The 19,305-nt window shown below is 38.3% G+C and overlaps 1 protein-coding gene across 2 annotated transcripts; it reads right to left on the bottom strand.

Annotated features, from left to right (window-relative positions):
* Positions 1-1,622: 1,622 nt before the first annotated feature.
* ncoa7a (nuclear receptor coactivator 7a) lies at positions 1,623-17,264 on the bottom strand. Of its 2 annotated transcripts, XM_088326556.1 has the most exons (7): positions 17,109-17,264; positions 13,349-13,517; positions 8,436-8,585; positions 5,628-5,780; positions 5,456-5,551; positions 4,209-4,282; positions 1,623-2,955 (listed from the first exon to the last, which is right to left on the bottom strand). In XM_088326556.1, the coding sequence occupies exons 1-7, from the start codon at positions 17,132-17,134 to the stop codon at positions 2,817-2,819; spliced, it is 807 nt and encodes a 268-aa protein (XP_088182682.1). In that variant the 5' UTR covers positions 17,135-17,264; the 3' UTR covers positions 1,623-2,816. The 2 variants fall into 2 exon arrangements, with proteins under 2 accessions (XP_088182682.1, XP_088182683.1); XM_088326557.1 differs by lacking the exons at positions 13,349-13,517; positions 17,109-17,264 and adding an exon at positions 10,268-10,434.
* Positions 17,265-19,305: the final 2,041 nt, after the last annotated feature.

Below are 19,305 nucleotides of genomic sequence, written 5' to 3' on the forward strand. Positions count from 1 at the left end.
TGTATATAATATGCTATCCCACCACCAGAAGGGGCTACGTACCAGCGTTTAAAAAAGAAGAACCATTATTTCGAAATTATATTTTCTCAAGCCAAATGTCAAGTTTATGTAAGAGGCAGGCTTCAGCACTTACATAACCATCCATCCCACCCCTAAAAGAAAGCAAGAAAGCAAGAAAGCAAGAAAGCGAGAAAGGTAGAAAAAAAGAAAGAAAGAAAAACTGAACTTTGTTGTAATGCCACAACATGCTGTGACACACAAATGTGTTAACTTTAATGCAACTTCCTACCAATCGATTTAACTATTCACCAAAAATATTGTTACAATATCCTGTACTTGAAGGAGCAAAGTTTTAGGGGCTGGGGAGATCGATCCTAATGTCGATATTATCCTCATAAGCGATACCTAACCCCTCCACCAGTTTTCTAAAAGCACTGACTCTATTCATAGATACCGCAGTCCTTCTCTCTCATCTAGGGTCCTCGGCCACTTTCTAGGTTTCTGCCTGTGTTGTGACTGACCGGCACACTTTGAGCACCTCTGTCTACCTGGCCTGCTGATGCACCCTGCCAGCCAGGCGGAAGATGGGACCGGATCTAGGTGCGCACAGTATGACAGAGGCAAACAGGAAGTGAAGCCTGGTGCAGATATTTTTTCCAACCACAGAAAAGGAAAATGTCAGTTTGGAAAGTGATGGTTACTTCGGCAAATTTAAACATTAATTAACACAAGAAAAAGTTCATCCTACGAAGAGAAACAAACTGCAACTTAAATGTAAAGTTGTTACTGTTCCTGAACAAAAACCTGTAAACCTGTTGTCACTATGGCAAGAGAGCCAAAAGAGCTTTTTGTTACACTGATGACCTTTTGAGGTTTGACTCACTTGACTTTTGCTGTGCACCAGTTGTTGTAGTTGACATGTTTTGTATTTTATTCTTTTAAAGTTTTTTAGATTGTATTATTTACACTCCATGCACTTCCTGACTTTGTTTTAAAAATATTGTGCGATGGAAGCTACAGTTGACATGTTAATATTGTTATATTGGTTTTGCCGTTACATTGCTGCTTTAAATGACTCTTTGGCTTTTGTTCTGCAATAGATTTAACAGAAACATTTCTATCTAGATTGTAATATTGCTGAAGTTTCAATTTTAGTTATTTATTAAAAAAATAACCAATCTTAGTGCCTGAAAATGTTGTGCTTTATTTATCGTGAATACAAACCAACTCAAGGGGGAGGGTTCTATTATTCAAAATCCTGACTTTCCAAGCAAAAAGTGTCGGTATCATCGGTATCGATCGTTTACTTACCTGGATCGGATCAATCCTAAAATCCTCAGTATCGCCAAGTCCTAATATGTATAAATCCCAATCCAATTATTATACAAAAATCTTGGTTAAAAAAATAAACCACTGTATTTATTGTCAGTAGTAAATGCATAATAAGTTCAAGCAAACAATAAAACACTGACAGTGCCTGCACCACCAGGTATTGTTAGCGAGAAAGAAGTTATGGGTGGGAGGTGGGGGAGAGAGAGAAAGAATGAGAGAGAGATAATTTGAAATAAACTTGGTCCACTTCATGGATTATTTTCATCAGATTTAAAAATACTATATTAAAAAAAGGTTTAGGAACGATTTATCCACACAAATCTGACAGGAAACAACGTTTTCTTCAGTAAAAATGTGAACTTGTATTGAAATTTTACTTGGCATGATGTAAAAACAAACATTTTCTCAGGTAAATCAGTTTAAGTCAGTGGTCCCCAAACTACTGCCCGCCTCCACATTTGTCCGGGCCCCTGAACAGTACCAGAAAGAATTTAGACAGACATTTTTCCCTGTAAAAGATCTCACAGTCACAGTACCAGAAATGAATGTTAATTTGATTGTGCATTTCACATCTAACAATGACAACAAAGTCTATTCTTTTTCATTCTTTTTTTCTAAATTTATTAGAATAAGCTTAGCTTTCAAAGCACTGGACCACCGGTGGTATAGATAACTTGGAAAAAGACAGTAGATGTTACGTTTATTTATTAGAACGTTTTTGTCATTTTAACATGTGAAACGTAAAACGAAATTGACATTCGTCTCTGGTACCGTGACTAAAAACAATGATTATGAGATAAATTCTACCTTTTCGCATGTCATTTATATTATCAGAGGTCCATCGCTCTGACAACTAAGCTAAACTTGGACTTGGTTAGACTGTGCACAGCAAAAAAACAAAAAGTTAATGTTCCATGGACAATACATTTATCCATTAAGGCACGTCTTTTAATCATCAGACTTTCGCTCTTACAAACTGACGCAGGCCCCTCATCAGAGAATAGAAAAGCTATGTGGCCCTCTCTGGAAAAAGTTTAGGGACCTCTGATTTCAATGGTTGTACCAGGTATCATCTCCCGTGAAAGTATTATGTCCATTTAAACAATGTCTGAAACAACTCAGGTCTGCATAATGTAAACATGATTTCAAGTGACAAGTAAAAACGCCTGCTGATCATAAAAAAAGTATACTATTAATAATTTAATTTCATCCAAAATGTGCTACGCTTTTCACAAAGCTGTTTTTGCACCTGTCAGGTTAAAAAAACTTTGAATTGCAATGCCCCCCAAAAAACAGGAAGGCATGGACGGCTTTAAGCATTAGTGTAGGCTTCTAATGGCAGGCAATAGTTTTGGGCAACAGTGCAGAGAATAACAGGATTTCATGCACCCGGTCCTCTTTAGTTGGAAACGTAACCACAAACAACATCCCGAGAGGCCCTTGGTGGCTCTTGAACTATGATGGTCTTTTTCAGATGTTCTATTTCAGTTCCGTACTGTCCAGACCTCAAGGTCTTGTATAATGAAATCCGTCTGCGTGGAGAGTGGAGCATTGTGGAAGGTGGGACACGAAAAACTGGATCCTCTGTACAGGTCAGCGTCAATCCATAAGCCAAATTCTCCCCTACACAGGAATGAGATGATGTTGAGATTAGATGTGCCATTATTCGGCATTATAAAGTTGCATATGTACTTCCGGACTACAATCTATTACTGTTTTGCTATCATGTAAATACTGAGGCTTTAGATACGGTGCGGCTCATAGGAAAATGGTAAGTTGCTATTCTCCACAACGCATCCGCTCTAAATACAAAACATTGTGGTGACATCTGGAAACATTTATAATGCCCTTTGAGAGAAATTAGTCCATCTTTTTTTATTCATACTATACATAACGGGAGGTTTCACAGTACTTAATTCAATATTTATTACCTACAATGTGAACATGAACAAAACAGGCCTACTCTTAATTTTGTAACGAAAGAGTTTTTCACCAGTGATTTAGTATTGGTATTGTTACTCACACGCCGCTGCCCGTCAATGCCAAGATCTGGCTCATCTAAATAGCAGGATGATACTTTACCACGAAAAACAACAGCGACCAGATGATGAAGGTGTTGTATCTATGTCAGACCGGAAAGCTTTTCCTGCTTATGTTAATCATGGAAACTAGAACTATCTGTTTCACGTGGGGAAGTAAACCCCTACCGAAAAAACAGCCTTGGGCAGGCTGTACTTGCCTAAGACACATCACAGGAAGTGGTGTACTGACGACCCTGGCTGTCAAGGGGTCTGTGCACCGTGAAACTAATGATATTCAACTATTTTACTCATCAATTCTTTCATTTATGCATCAAATTGAAGGGAAGAAGTTATGTATAAAAAATGCTAGACTTTTCTTTCGGTATCATCTGTGTCATTGTTAGGTTTCTGAAGTTTCCTTTCATTCTCGAGGAACGATAACAAGAGAATTTGGTCTGTGTAGCAATCTGGCACTATACTCCATAGTATAGTTGCACTGTTGTCTAGAATTGTACGGCTCACGTTTTATGTGACACAGCCCTCATTCATGTTTTGCTTTGGCGAAGCAACAAATACAAGTTTTTTTGTTATCTAGAATGGTCACATGATCTGAAAACATGTGACGTAAACAACTCAGAACTAAACAGAAACGCCGCATCCAAAGTTGCCGAAGGCAAATTCCTCACACGGTGGGCGCCAGATGTGCGCTGGATTCAGGGTGTCAGAAACAGATGTGAATTAGTTAACTTTTGCTGCAGTAGACTTGTACAAATATACAATACACAATCGAGTTTCGTCCAGGTGCGCTTTGTAGTCCGGAATTTACGGCAATTTTAATAGCGTGTTTTAACTTACCCTCCGCCTCCAAGATGAAGAGACTCCAGGTTACCACTGACAAAGTAGGAATTCTCACCACTCCACTTGTAAGCCTGAAACATGATAAATTAAAATACATGAGACATCAGTATTTAAGAGCCATCTATTGAGTATTCGTGGGTAGATTGATCCAAAATCGGTATTATCGATACTAAGTAAGTACTTGGATCGAATCGATACAATTGTCCTGGGATTAATACTACAGCACTCCATCCGTTTCCTCAAAGCGCCGCTTCTATATTTACATAAAACAGCCCATCTCTCTTTCGCCCACAGCCTGGCCACTTTCAAAGTTTATGCCCGTTTTTGTGACTGACAGGCTCGCTTTGAGCACATCTCCATACCTGGCCTGCTGTTGCATCTTGCTTGCCAGACAGAAAAAAGTGCCAAATCTATGCGAGCACCCTTATCAACAAATAGGAAGCCCAGCACGGTGTGGATTTTTTTTTTTTTTTCAGAAAAGGACAATGGTTCTCTACTGTGACAAATTTACACATGGAAAAAGTTCACTCAACTGAGGGCAACGAGCTGCAACCAAAAATGTAAACATGTCACTGTTCCTGAACAAAAACCTGTAATCTATTGTTACTATGGCAACAGAGCCAATAAGGCTTGCTTGTTACACTGCTGATTTTTTGGTTTGACTCACTTGACCTTTGCTCTCTAATAGTTGTTGCAGAAGAAATATTTTATATTTATACTGTCATTTCTTTTTTAATAGTATCATTTACACTTATGGCACTTTCTGACTTTATTTTCAAAATATTGTGCAATGAAAGGTATAATTGACTTGTTGACATTGCTATATTTGTATTCCCGTTACATTGCTGCATTTCATTTGACTCTTGGCTTTTGTTCTGAAACAGTTGTAATAGAATTAGTTGTACTTTTTATACTGTTAACGTTTAAATCGTAGTTAGTTATTTAACGAAAAATATAAGATTTTTAGTGCCTAAAGGATTTTTGCTGTGTTTATTGTAAATATAAACTCGCGTAAGGGGGAGGGTTCGTTTTTTCAAAGATCGAGACATTCCAAGCAAAAAGTTTCGGTATCCTATCAGTATTGTATCAGAATCGCATTGGTATCATGTTGGTATCACACCAGTATCGATCCCTACTACCTATCGATCTCTACTCTTCTACTAATTACTCGGATCGGAGTGACGCTAAAATCCCCAGGAACGCCCACGCCTACTATGAAGTTTAATGGTTGTGTTATTTTATACCTGGAAATCAGGGTTGAAGGTGAATAAAAAGGTTTCCCCTGTGCCATAGCAGTATTTGCTTACTCGAAACGGATCTGATGAAAAAGCTCCAAAGACCTGAAGATCACACAGTTAGCAGATTATGGAGTATTTCTATTCTTCTGTATCATGTTAATACAGCCAAGGTTCAAACCTTTTTCTCCATGTCTTTAACGACCAACAACACGGGACTGTCCAAACCGGCCATATTCCTGTAGAGGGTTTTTAGACTGCTCCCATGCACAGCCGTGCTGTAGACCAGTTGCCATCGATAGCCTTTTGTCCTTTCCGGCATGTGAGATGCAAGCTGTGCGAAAACAAGGATTCAGTCAGCTCACCCTTGATACCATCAAAACAAAAAACAACACTCTTCAGTTATGTTTAGGCGTCAGGGCCAGTAGGCCTTCTCTGCTAAAAATATTTACATCATGTGATGTTAATTATTTTGGCCAAATGATTTCAAACTGTCTATGAGATTCCTTTAATTGCTTCTCCCTGTTTTCCAGATGTGTGATTTCATAGTGAAGCATTTAACCAATCAAATTTGTTTCCAGAGTCAGAAATCTACCCAGAGGCCTTCACAATAAACTCTGGAGGCCCTGAGGCATAACATCAGTGTCAATAAAGCTGTTAGTTTAGCCAATCAGATTTTAGTTGGCGGAACAGGGCTTTCTAGAAGGCGTAAGGACACATCAGCGGTTTGATTGGCTAAGGGGCAATAACGAAAGTACACAACGAAAAGGTGAAGAAAAGAAATCCCTGTATAATTGCTTCTGGTGAACTGACTTCTTCAGCCCTAAATCGGAGAAATTCTTATGCCAGAAATATGACAGGATTGGCTCGACTTTCAGCATTAGCTTCGATGGTGATAGAAAATAAATTCTTGATGGAACGGAGACGCAAGGAATCTGTACGACAGACTAAACGAAATCTTGAAAAAAGAAGGAAGGATGGATTTTGTGCACAGTTAAACATAATTTTTGGTAAGTAAAATGTAGCTATATTTTGAAATAATAATGCAATCTTGTGAGGTTATTATTATTTATGCTTTTTACATAAGTCACAGCTGTAACTCCAGTAAATGTTTTCTAGCCATTAAATAGTTTTTGAGGGTTAGTTGATTTAAAAGTACCACTACTGAAGGCTCAGGTTTGAAATGCATGGTCTTCCACAGGTTTACACTACAGGTAAATATGACCTATATCAGATTACGTTACCATATGCTACTTTATTTATGACAATATAGACTTGCTGACTTCACGTTTCTCTAGAATTCAATCCCATTTGAGTCATGAATAATTGCATTTTTAAATTTGTTATTGAATTTAGTGTTGAATTTATTGCACATATCAACGGCATATTACATTAAAATATTGGTATTTAATGTAAATGATTCAATTATTTATGAAAAGGAAAAGAAGAAAAAACCCTCCTTAAAATCTCAATTTATGTAAATTTGCGTTTTGAGGGCTTGTTTATTGTCTTCTGTTGAAAACTTGGATTGATTCAGCATTGTGCTAAGACATTAAAAACAGAACTGGGAACTTTTTTCGCTGTGCGGATTTTTCTGCTCTTAAACATGCTGTGCTTTTAAGAGACAACTTGACAATGTCGCTGCTGCTCTATTAAACATGCGCAGTTTCTTGAGGTGATCAGTCTTCTCGCGGGAGTCGTGAAAAGTCTCTCTTGGCTTTAACACTTTTGCGTAATTTAATCTATAAAACAGTAGTTCCTTATTTTATATGCCGTATGAATGTATTTTGTGAAAAAGAAATACTTTCTGCCTCCGGGTTTCTTTATTTTCCTCACGTTGAGGTTTTGATGTTTTCCTTGTTCTCATGTAGGTTTTTAATCAGGGGATGGTGTAATAACCTCCTGTAGTTTGCAATAATCTGCCCTTTGAGACTCCTTGTGATTAAGGGCTATACAAATAAACATGACTCGACTTGACTTGACCTGTGTATGTGTTTGTCTTTGCCCGGGTAAGTATGTGGGAATGTCATACCGCAAGCAAGTTGATGATGACAGGACATTTATGTTTTAGCTGTTATATATTTTATATATATATAACAGCTAAAATATAATATTTATATAACAGCTAAATATATATTTTCAGAAACACTTAGCCGTTATTTTTTTCAGACTATTGTAGAGAAAATAAGCCCAGTACAAAATTGACTTCCAAGTAACTTAGAACTTTGGAATGGATGGAACGACTGCGTCCCCTTTTGGGCAGTTCCCGAACATACCAATTCACCATGTACCATAATGAAATCTGATAACATAAAGTTTTGAATGTAATTAAAACATCCAAGGCTGTGTATTGATAAAATAATATTCTCACCGTACATAATTATGTCGATTGGAGAAGGATTCTCAAGTACAGAACCTAAATTTCTCACTTCTTTGGCTTTCTAACATGTTTAGCAAGTTAAAAGACCATCACCCGATACTGCAAAATATCAGATATACTGTAAGTAATTCTCTGTGTTAATAAATTGTGTGTGTGCTATTACAATCAGCCTGGTTCATTTAAGTATTTTTGGGGGGGATTAGTAGTTCATAACAGAACTCAAAAGAACTTAGAAGTTATAAGGTAATTCATTTTTTTTTCAGTGTAGGAAATTCTAGCATTCATCAGAGAAGAAAAATATATAGATTAAATAATTTATAGTGGAGCACAAGCAACACCTAAAGGTAAATTTGTTTACTGATTGCAGCAAATAATAATTTGTTTCAATCCCAACGATTTTCAACATTATAGCTAAAAAAATCCCTACAGTGGATTCATGTTCCAGTTTTTCAGGTGTGTTTGGAGAAGGGAGTGTTCTTTTCGTTAAATTTTATCTTTCTGTAGCAATAGTGTATTGAAGTTTCATTTCCTACACAGAGCATTTTGATTAGCAACACTACAGTAATCACCTTTTACATCAGGTTGGTGTTAATGGAACGCAACACTCACACTTAGCAGGTGTCTGTTGTCCAAAAGATAGCTATAGTCACTCAGAATCGGTAGAACATTCTGAGTTTTGACGTGGTCCTCAGGTTCTTCGGCTTCAGAGTCTGAACTGCAAAGACTCAGGCGGCGCTTTGAATCTTTCCCTGTGATAATCTGTAAGAGTAAAAGACAGAAAGTTATCGATACAGGATTACATTCAGTTTTTTTCTATTTCAATTATAGCGGTGTTTTTCAACCTGTAGGTCAGGACCTAAAAGTGAGTCGTGGGCCTTGGCCTTGTCAAAAATTGATAAGAAAAAAAAAACAACTAAGGGTTGATTACAATCCTTAAGAGATGATAATGCCTTGCAAATGCGCGTTGAAATCTGCAATTTCACTCAATGAAAAAGGATTGGTAACGGCTTGTTTTCACACACGATCCCAGATACCATAATCCAGGGATGTCAAACTCTGGGGCCGGACCCAAAGTTTCGGTTCTGAGGTGGGCCGGATCAGTAAAAGAATGTCAACTCCAGATTTTTAGCTTTGTTTTTCAGTATTTTGCCTTCATCATTCAACCTACACTAGTAACCTGTCACGAGGCGTGGTGGTGTGGAAGGTGACCGGACCAGAACGGAGGCAGGAGGCATGAAGGGAGAACTCAAATGCGTTGACGATCAAAACTTTTATTTGGCAAAATAAAAGTCGCCCAATACTCCGGGGCAAAACAGAACAATACAGAGTTCCTCCGGCACGAACTCAACAGGACAAGGCATAACAGACTAAGACAGGACAAGCATAACAGACCGGGATTGTGTATAATGAGTAATGAACCAGCCACCGCAGAGCCCACAATGCAGCCTTAAATAGCAGACCCACAATTAGTGGAACTGCTTCAGCTGTTGCCCAGAGGGCGGGGCAGACTGGTCACCAAGGCGACCGTGACAGTAACCTACATATTATGGTTAATCTTATCTATCCCGGCTGACGTTCAAAGAACCTGTGCGGGTCAGATGTATCGACATTTCGTTCTGTATACACGTGTACACGAATGACAATAAAGTAAATCTGAATCTGAATTATGATCACGGATGACAAGTGATTTTTCATACACATTTATTCACAAACAAGGAAAAAAAGGATGTTCATGTTTAGCATTTAATGCGTTTACTGTTTTTTTTATAATAATTAATCGAATGCTATTTTACATCTGGAAAAAAACTCAACACTGCCCTCTAGCGGCCGGAGGAAGCATTTGGTTTCCATTTATTTAAAAAAAATCCCAACCTTTGCCAGAAATGACCTGGGGAGTCACTTTTTTTTTGACACACTCAGAAATTTATTGAAATTCATCTAAGGGGCCGCTGTCCGTATGCTTGACATGCCTGCCGTTATCTGTTAACCGTGGTCAATGGGGACAAGAATCCCCCGCGATATCCAAAAATCCACCCAGTAGCCTCCTTTCCCCCATTTCAACATGTTGCACTTTCTCATTTCATGCTCTTTCATCACATTTGAAGTATTTTGGATTTCATTAAAAAATGAAGCTAAATGAGCATTAATTTGTTTTTTTTCCTGGTCATTTTGTTTAAAAAAAGAAGGAACTGTATTTGACTATTTGTTGTTTAAACTGTATTTTTTACAAATTGGGTGGGATGGGTGGCTCCTCAAGTCAGACCATTTGAGAAACAGATCAATGGGACCTTAAACTAAACATCTAAGATTTAAAACATCATTAACTTATAATGGTACATGCTAAAATCACTAGTAAAAACAATGTAAACTATTTCCTTTCTTTACCCAAGAGTAAGGTTCAATGCAAAAAAATGTTTAATAACAGCGTGGTAGTCCTGTACCTGAACATGAGGATCCCTCTTGTCACCGGCAAAATAAAATACCTTTGCGTTTACTGGTAACATCTTCATCACTCCTGATTACCTTGTCAAATTAAGTTCTTTGCTGTTTCACATTGAACTGAACTACTAGCACCCACATGTTTGCCATCTAATGGAGAGAAGAAATAATGATGCCTCCTATGATAGGCTGAGAGAAACGTGGTTTCGTTTTCCGGTAAACCAGGAAAGGGGTGTGCAGATATGCCGGTGGTAGTCAGAGAAAGTAATCTCTTGAAAGTATGAGTGGGCGTTGCAACGGCTGGGATTGAGGCCAATTCAACATTGCCTAAAGTGTTAAGATGGGGGGATCGATCCAAATGTCGATATTATTGATACTGAGCTAGTACTCGGATTGGATTGATACTAGTGTCTTGGGATCAATACTGTGTCGTCATTACAACGATGATAATGTAAGTGGGTCGTAAGGTTATGCACACATTGCAACTAAGAGTGACGTAGATCACATACTTTTCAACTTATATGTGTTCCCAGTATTTTATACATTTTTTATATCATTTTGAATTGTCTACTTCGAATAACAATTTTTAAGCAGGATTTTTTTTTTTTTTTTTTTTTTTCCGAAAAAAGACTGATCTCGTCTTGACGATTTCGGCCCCAATCTCGATTGTATGGGTCACTGGTTTCAGACGACAACGTCATCGTAGAGTGCAAATATTGTCTGCTTCAGTGTTTCTTAACAGGTGGGTCCAGACCCAAAAGTTTTCTGTGGGTCTGGGGTCTTTTTCCCAAGCAAAATAATGCTAAAAGGAAGAAAAAAACGCAGGGTCAATTACAAAGTAATGCCCTGCTCGATTTTTTCCTGTTCAGTCAATCAGCACCAACCCAGTTATGATAAAGAGGAAGTGCATCTCATTTTATTGTGATTTTGTTTGTTTTATTTGCTTTTTTTCTGCCTATGATAATAGGTTCCAAAAACGTTAGTGATAAAGGGAAAGAAAAGAGGAAAACTGACAACAATGATCAAGTCAAAGGAGGAAATAATTGTGAAATATGAAAATATTGTACGAGTGTCCGCCATCGAAGCCCTGCTTGAAGGTTCATAAATCGGTTTGAGATGAGTCAGCAGACCAGCATCTCAACCTGAAACATGTCAACACCTGCATCGACCAACCGACAGAGATGGGAAGTTGCGTCCGTTGCTGTTATGGACTTTATGGACTATTTTAGAGGCTCGAGGCGTCGTTGTTGTCATGCACCTTCTGGACAAATTTCAACATATTACCTATTGTTTTATTTGATTAATGTTCACTATGTTTTGTGTACTGTGACCCAATTCTAAATCTATTCCACCCTGGTCATCCTAGAAGGGGGATTACCACTTGTAAGGCCCCTTCTCTTTTCTTTTTCCTCATGCTGAGGTTTTGAGTTTTTCCTTGCCTGCATGTTGGTTTAAGATCAGGGGATAGTGTAGTTGTAATCCTGTGCAGTCCTTTGAGTTCTTTGAGACTCTTGTAATTAAGGGCTACATGGATGGATAAAATGTTATATTTTTAACTTTTTTACCAATATGTTGATTTTTTTTATCGACATATTTCAGTCATTTATGTGGTTTAGGTACACGATTTTGCAATATTTTTGGTAGGATTTATTTGTATGCAGCTATTTAAAATACAATCTGGACATGATTTACAACAGCAGTTTTAGGGGGTCACTTATATGGGATTTAGACTTATATGAGAGTATATACGGTGTTTGAAGTTGTTTTGGTTTTACTGGTCATCTTCTTTTTGGGAAAAAAAAATCCTACCGCTGCTTAAACTGTCAGAACCAGAACAGGGAGGAGGACCAAGATGCTCAACGTTTTCACACAAGCTTTATTTACGGGAGTGGGGCAGTTATGCGCGTGAACACAAACGCCATTGATTCGGTGATCGCTGAGCCAAAGAAGTAAGACAGAAGTCCGGCGTGGAAAGACAGGAAGCCAGAGCCCGACGAGATCGATACCACATACACGAGCAGATACCGGGCGGATAGGGTCGATACCGGACGGAACGGGACGGACAGGATCGATACCAAACACAAGAGCAGATACCGGACAGAAAGGGACAGACAAGATTTATACCAGATATATGAGCAGATGCCGGACAGACAGGATCGATACTGGACAGGACGGAACAGACACGATTGGTACCAGATACTGGAGACTGGAGTCAGATATCAGACAGGACGAGACTGACGGGATCGATACCAGACACTGGGGACTGGAGTCAGGTATCAAATAAGACGAAATAAACTGGATCGATACCGGACATGATACACAAGCAGAATACCGGACAGAGTCAAAACACACGTCTTGCGGGTGTAGCGATTCATTGACGGACTGACAATGGGTGAGTGAGAGCACTGAGCTTAAATAGAAGGGAAGCCAATCAGGCAACGAGCCGCAGCTGGCGCCAAACGGGTGGGGTCAAGTGAGGGCAATCAGCGACCGTGACACAAACTCTTCAATCCTTTTATCCGATAAATTCTGAAACTTTTTTTCTTAATTGAAGTCGCAGATTGTCATTGGATTCGAATGCTCGATCCTTAAGTCAGAATAGATGAAAAACACTGGAATTTCCTTTGTATAAGGAGCTAAATTTTTTTTGCACATAAAACACGTATACCGAGTTAGGAGGTTCTTGTATGAAGAGGTATCTCTGTATTTATATTTTCTTTTTTTATACTGTTAAAAGTTTTACTGTAGTTATTTAATAATAAAAAAATACAATGTTTTTAGTGCCTAAAAATGGTGTTGTTTTCATGTTAATTATCAACTAATTCAATGGGTAAGGGTTCAGTTATGTAATGATCATGACATTTCATGCAAAAAGTACCGGTATCGGGTCATTATTGATCAAAACTTCTCTGTATTAACTTGAATTGATGCCCAAAAAAAAAATCCCAGTATCGCCCACCCCTACTAAAATCACTCTAATTGGACACATTCAGCCTAAGCAATCAAAGTAAGACTATACACTCTTTGGACCTCAGACAAACATTATGTAATATGTAAAAACAATTGTTTGCACAAACTCTTACCCCCCAATTTGTAGCTGCGGGATTGCTTAGATGTTTACTTGAGGACCCCTTGCTCTTCTTTCCTACATGACAGCAATTCTGACAGTGGGCTTTGGGGTTTTTCTTATTGTTGCTGTTTTTGCACATTTCTGGTGACCATTGTACAAAAAACGTGTAGAGGTGGTCAACCCTAGACAGACGGAAGAACAAATAATTATAGTCACAGAAAATACACAATGTACAAGATATTGACTTCTAAACTGGTTATACTATGTTAAATATATTGACTCTCATATCCATTTATAAAAATCTTAACAGTAAAGCAGATCACAACGATTGAACTAGAATGGCTGTACACCAGTAGAGCATCACCCGTGTTGATACACAAAACCAGTTTTTTGTGGCAGTTCCCCTTTTGGCAGGGTTATTGGCACATGAGAAAGGAAAACCCCAAGAGTCTATTAGGAGATTACAATACTATAATGGTTGTTAGGCAGGTTACCCTAGATGTGAAAAATGCCAAGAAGAAAGTGACATGTAAAGTCATCCAACACAATAAAGTCATCAAACACATGGCACACACATATACACAATGAATAACACTTCTTCTCGAGATAAACTGCCGAGTCAGCAAAACCCAAAATGCCAGTGACAGTTTTCACATCTGTGGTAACCTACCTGACTGCTTGTAAAAAATGGAATTGATTTTCAATGTTGTTCTGGCCTGCCGGAGTGGAATGTTTTTCTGGGAAAATACTGAGTCAGCTTTTTTATTTATGTTTATTTTTCTCATATCCTAACTCCTTCGTCCCGCCTAATAAAAATGGTAAAAATATTATAACAATATATATACCGTAATAGCGAATAAAATACTTCAAAAAAATGTTGGGAGTTTTTTTGGGTCCCAACATCGACCCATTGTCCCTAAACTAGATAAAAGCTAAACTAAATCTTAAATTTAGTGCCTAAAACAGGAACCTAACATATTATTTTCTGTTTATCACTTAAAAAAGTACTGTAGAAATACGACAAAAATACTACTATAGGAAAATACTATAATACAAAAAAATACAATTAGAAAAATATTACAAACAAAATACTACAAACATACAACTACAGTGATACTACAAAAACGCTAAAGAAATACTATGAAAGTACTATTCTAGAAATGCCACACATATACTACAGATATTCCCAAAATACTATAAATATACTATAAATGCTACTATGGAAATTCTTCTGAAATACTTCCACAGAAACACTCCAAATATACCCTTACATTAATACTCAAATCCCAAAATACTACTAGAGAATATGATAATAGAAATACTACAGACCTACTAAAAAGATCGACAATGATAATACTACAAAAATACTACATAAATACTACAAAATACTACCATGGAAATACTACAACAATACAATTGCAGAAATTTTACAAGAATTTTACATACATAAAATTACAGTAATGCGACAAAAATAAAACTACAGTAATACTACAAAAATACGACAAAATGCTCAATGCAGATATATTACTAAAATACTAAAGAAATTGAACTACAGAAATGGTAAAAAAAATCATCTACAGTCATACTACAAAACCAAATATAGAATTTAGAGGTTGCGACCGAGGCTCAATGTATTGCTTTGCTTTCATTGAGAGCATTTCAAAACCAATATAATGAAATAATTATATTTAAAAACAAATATAAAGGATTATAACATGTTGATGTCTGCATGTACATTCAATTCATATGCATTTTAAAAGGTTATTACTATGTGGTTACGGTGTTATTATTATGTGACTACCAAGTTGTAATAAATAGTGGTTAAAATATTTCTGTAGTCAATCATTAAACATCATACGAGTGAGAAATAAAAATTATGAAAAAAAATTATAATGACCCATGATATATTTTCAGAACCGGTCTGCGAGCTATCCAGGTGTTCTGGGCTTAGGGGCTTTGGTGAACATAACGGCTCAATGAGCCGGCTCTTTGAAGTGAACGACGGGAGCCACTAGTCTTGGGACTATTTTTTTCTCTTGGGATTGGTCACTATGCATTTTTTTTGTTTCAGGAATTCTGTGTTGTTGACTCTAGATTAGCTAAGTTTATGAAAAGTATTCATTGTTTTTTTAAAACTCATAATTATGTTTTGGAGCTCTGTAAATATTCAAACTGTGTTTTTCCTGTGTTTTTCGGGGTTCCTGTATTTTGTAGTTTTTTTTGGCTGTTGCACTGTAAGGTCAATATTTCTAACCCACTTTCTGTTGTGTCGTATGTAGGGCCGCAACCAAGGATTATTGTAATAATCAATTAATTAGTAAATTATTTTTTCAATTAATCTCATCTCATCTCATCTCATTAGCCATACCGCTTATCCTCATTAGGGTTGCGGGGGGGCTGGAGCCCATCCCAGCCATCTCCAGGCAGTGGGCAGGGGACACCCTGAACTGGTTGCCAGCCAGTCACAGGGCACACAGGGACAGACAGCTCATTCGCTCATTCACACCTAGGGACAATTCAGACCGGCCAATTCACCTGAAATGCATGTTTTTGGAATGTGGGAGGAAACCGGAGTGCCCGGAGGAAACCCACGCAAGCACAGGGAGAACATACAAACTCCGCACAGGAAGTCTGGAGCTGGATTTGAACCCACGACAGGTTCCCGAGACATGAACTGTGCCGCACAAGCGCTAACCACTGCGCCGCCGTGCTGCCCTTTTCAATTAATCAATTAGTCTTATTTTTTTAAACGCATTTTTAATTTTCTCTTTTTCATTAAAATATTGAGGTTTTTGGTCAGATAGAAAAATATTGCACGGAATGAGTATTTTATTACATAAAACTATTTAAAAATCTTATTCTTTGTCTAGTAGCTCTGCAATAAATAAAAATGTATGCTAAACACATGCAAATATGTAAGATACTTTTTCAAAATAAAAACTAACTCTAAGCGCCCTCTGCCACAGCAAAGTGCTACTACAAGCCTGTACCCTCAAATTAATTCTTATTTGCAATGCATTAACGTGCAGATTGGCGTGTAACAAAACATAGATAATAAAATCCGTCGCAAACTCTTTTAATAATCGATTTTATCAAGTGGTTGTTGCGGCCGAAGTCGTATGTTTTTCAAAGATTCAGTTTTGCTTGACTTTAAAGTCGCTTAGTATGAAAAAATTCAAAGTCTAGATGAGTTAATTGTTCAGTATAGAGTGAAAAAATGTTATTGCGTTGCAATTTATTAGTATGATGGATTTTTTTAAACTAATGATTAAGTCTTATCGTGGATAATGTTAAACAATGACGGGTAATCTATCGATTTACGGTGTGTGTGTGAAACACATGTAAAGCGCTGTCGAAATGCAGACCATTTACCATTAAAGAGCCGGTTGGTGTTGGTGAGCTGAAAGAACCAGTTCCCTAAAAATCCACGGAATTCCCTCAACTAGTGATATACAGTAGGAATGTGAACGCAACGATGATGGTGTCGCCTCGACATGTGAAATAAACACAGGGTAAGGCACAACTATATGTGTCAAGACGTGCATTTCTATGAAAAGGAGTCATGCCTGAGATGTCTCAGTAGTAACCGCACATTTGATGAATCAATGCAACGTTTCGCAGCAGCTACAATCAAACATGAATCAAATCCATTGGATCAACACATATGCATGCAATTTCTCATCCAGGGAAAAGTATCTCCTCCTTGCATGTTCTTCCAATGCAAACACAGAATCCATAAAAGAATGTATCCTTAAAAGCGTGTCTTCACTTACTCTCCAACACTGTATGCAACTCCCATGGTTAACTGCAAAAGTAGAGAGATGACCGGGGTGAGGAAAAAGGGAAAAGGCGAAAACGGGCTTTGGAGGATCAATGCCGGAGCAGCATGTCCACGCTTTGCGTGTGTGGGAGTTGCTGTTTTATAGTGCTGGAGCGCTTGCTGGGTCAGGCCCCTCACTCCATGAACCCTCCCATTCCTTTAGAATGCTGTACATGGATCGTTTTCAGCAAGTATTTCTCAACAGGGCCTGCAGATGTGTGTGTGATGTGTCGTTCACGAACCAAAGGAGATGAACACAACGCTCTTCTTTCTTTCTTTCTATCTTTCTTTCTTTCTTTCTTTCTTTCTTTCTTTCTTTCTTTCTTTCTTTATTTATTTCTTTCTTTCTTTCTTTCTTTCTTTCTTTCTTTCTTTCTTTCTTTCTTTATTCTTTGTCACTCTGTCTCTCTTTCTGTCTCTCTCCCTGTCCCCCTCTCTCTCTTTTTCTCTCACTGTCTTTCTCTCTCTATCTATCCTTTTCTCTCTTGCTTGCTTACTCTTTCTCTTCCTCCATCTTTCTGACTTGTTCCCGCTCTTTATTTCTACTTCTCATTTTCCTGCTCTATTTTTTTCTTTCCCTGCCTTTTTCTCTCTTTGTGTTGTTTTCTCTCTTTCCTTCTCTTTCGCTCCCTCTTAACTTTTCTCTCTCCTCTTTCTCTCTTTGTCTCTTTCGCTGTCTCTTTCACTCTCTATCTTTCCGGCTCACTCTCTATCTTTCCATTTTCAATTTATTTTGCTCCCTCCTCTTTTCCTCTCTCTCTCTCATTTTCTCTTTCCCGTTTTTTTCTCTCTATTTCGTTCTCACTCAATGTTTTTCCTCTCATTTTCTCACTCTCAGTCTCTTTCTTCCTCCTTATCTCTCTCCCTCTAACTTTTTCTCTGTATTTCTCTTTTTCTACCTTTATCTTTTTGTCACTCTCACATTTATCTTGCTTCTATCTCAATTTTTGATTACTCATTCTTTCTTCCTGTCCCTCTCTCTTACTTCCCCTATTTTTTTGGTTTCTTTCTTTCTCCCTCTTCCTCTCGCTCCCTCTGTTCAGTGAGCCGAGTCGAAAGAGCCGGTTCTCCAAAAACAGCCGGAATTTCCACAACTGCTGGAAACAGATGTTAGTGATTAACTCGAGCTGCAGGCCTCTATCCTTGTGTGGAATTTACAGAGTTAATGTGTCAAAGGCTGACGTTCTTTCTGTGTCAGCCCCAGTTTTGTAGGGCAATGTATTCTTAACCTTTTTACCCCTTGTGACGTATTTCTGCAGTCAAGTGTCCTTACCTAGGGCAAATCTTTTTTTTTTTTGCTAGAAGTATGAAAAAAAAGATTCGTATTATGGTGATTACTATGAAACCCGTTTAACAGAGTGCACCTAATTAAAAACAATGTGCTCAGATTTATAAAAGATGTTTTAAATTTTGCAGTTTGTAAATGTTGTCTATTTACAAACTGCACCGGATTTTAAGCCACAGGTTTAAAAAGCTGTAAAAATGAACTATTTCACGTACATTTCTTACATTTTAACCCCTTTGAACAGCGAGGGCCAACTGCCTAGGCAATTTGGCGTTGATGCCTTTGGCCCCAGGACGCTAACTGCGCACTTGGCCCCGCCCGTTTGGTGCCAGCTGCGGCTCGTTGCCTGATTGGCTTCCCTCCTATTTAAACTCAGTGCTCTCATTCACTCCTTGTCAGTCAGTCAACTAACCTCTGCACTTGCAAGACTTGTGTTTTGACTCTGTCCGGTATCCTGCTCGTGTGTCCAGTATCCAATATTGATCTCGTCTGTCTCCTCCTGCCCGGTATCTTGTTCCAGTCTCCAGTATCCGATATCGATCCCGCCTGTCTCGTCCTGTCCTGTACCTTGCTCCAGTGTCCGGTATCAACCCCGTCAGTCTCGTCCTGTCCGGTATCTATTTCCTGTCTCCAGAATTCGGTATCGATCCCACCTGTCTCCTCCTGTCCGGTATCTTGCTCCCGTCACTAGTATACGATATCAATCTCGTCTGTCTCCTCCTGCCCGGTATCTTGCTCCAGTCTCCAGTATCAGATATAGATCCCATCAGTCTCGTCCTGTCTGGTATCTTGCTCCAGTCTTCGGTATCTGGTATCAATCCCGTTTGTCTCAATTTGTCACCCGTCTTACTCCAGTGTCCGGTAT

Source organism: Urocampus carinirostris, chromosome 2 (genome assembly GCF_059441175.1).
Source record: "Urocampus carinirostris isolate Australia breed hairy pipefish chromosome 2, RoL_Ucar_1.0, whole genome shotgun sequence".
Lineage (NCBI taxonomy): Eukaryota > Metazoa > Chordata > Actinopteri > Syngnathiformes > Syngnathidae > Urocampus > Urocampus carinirostris.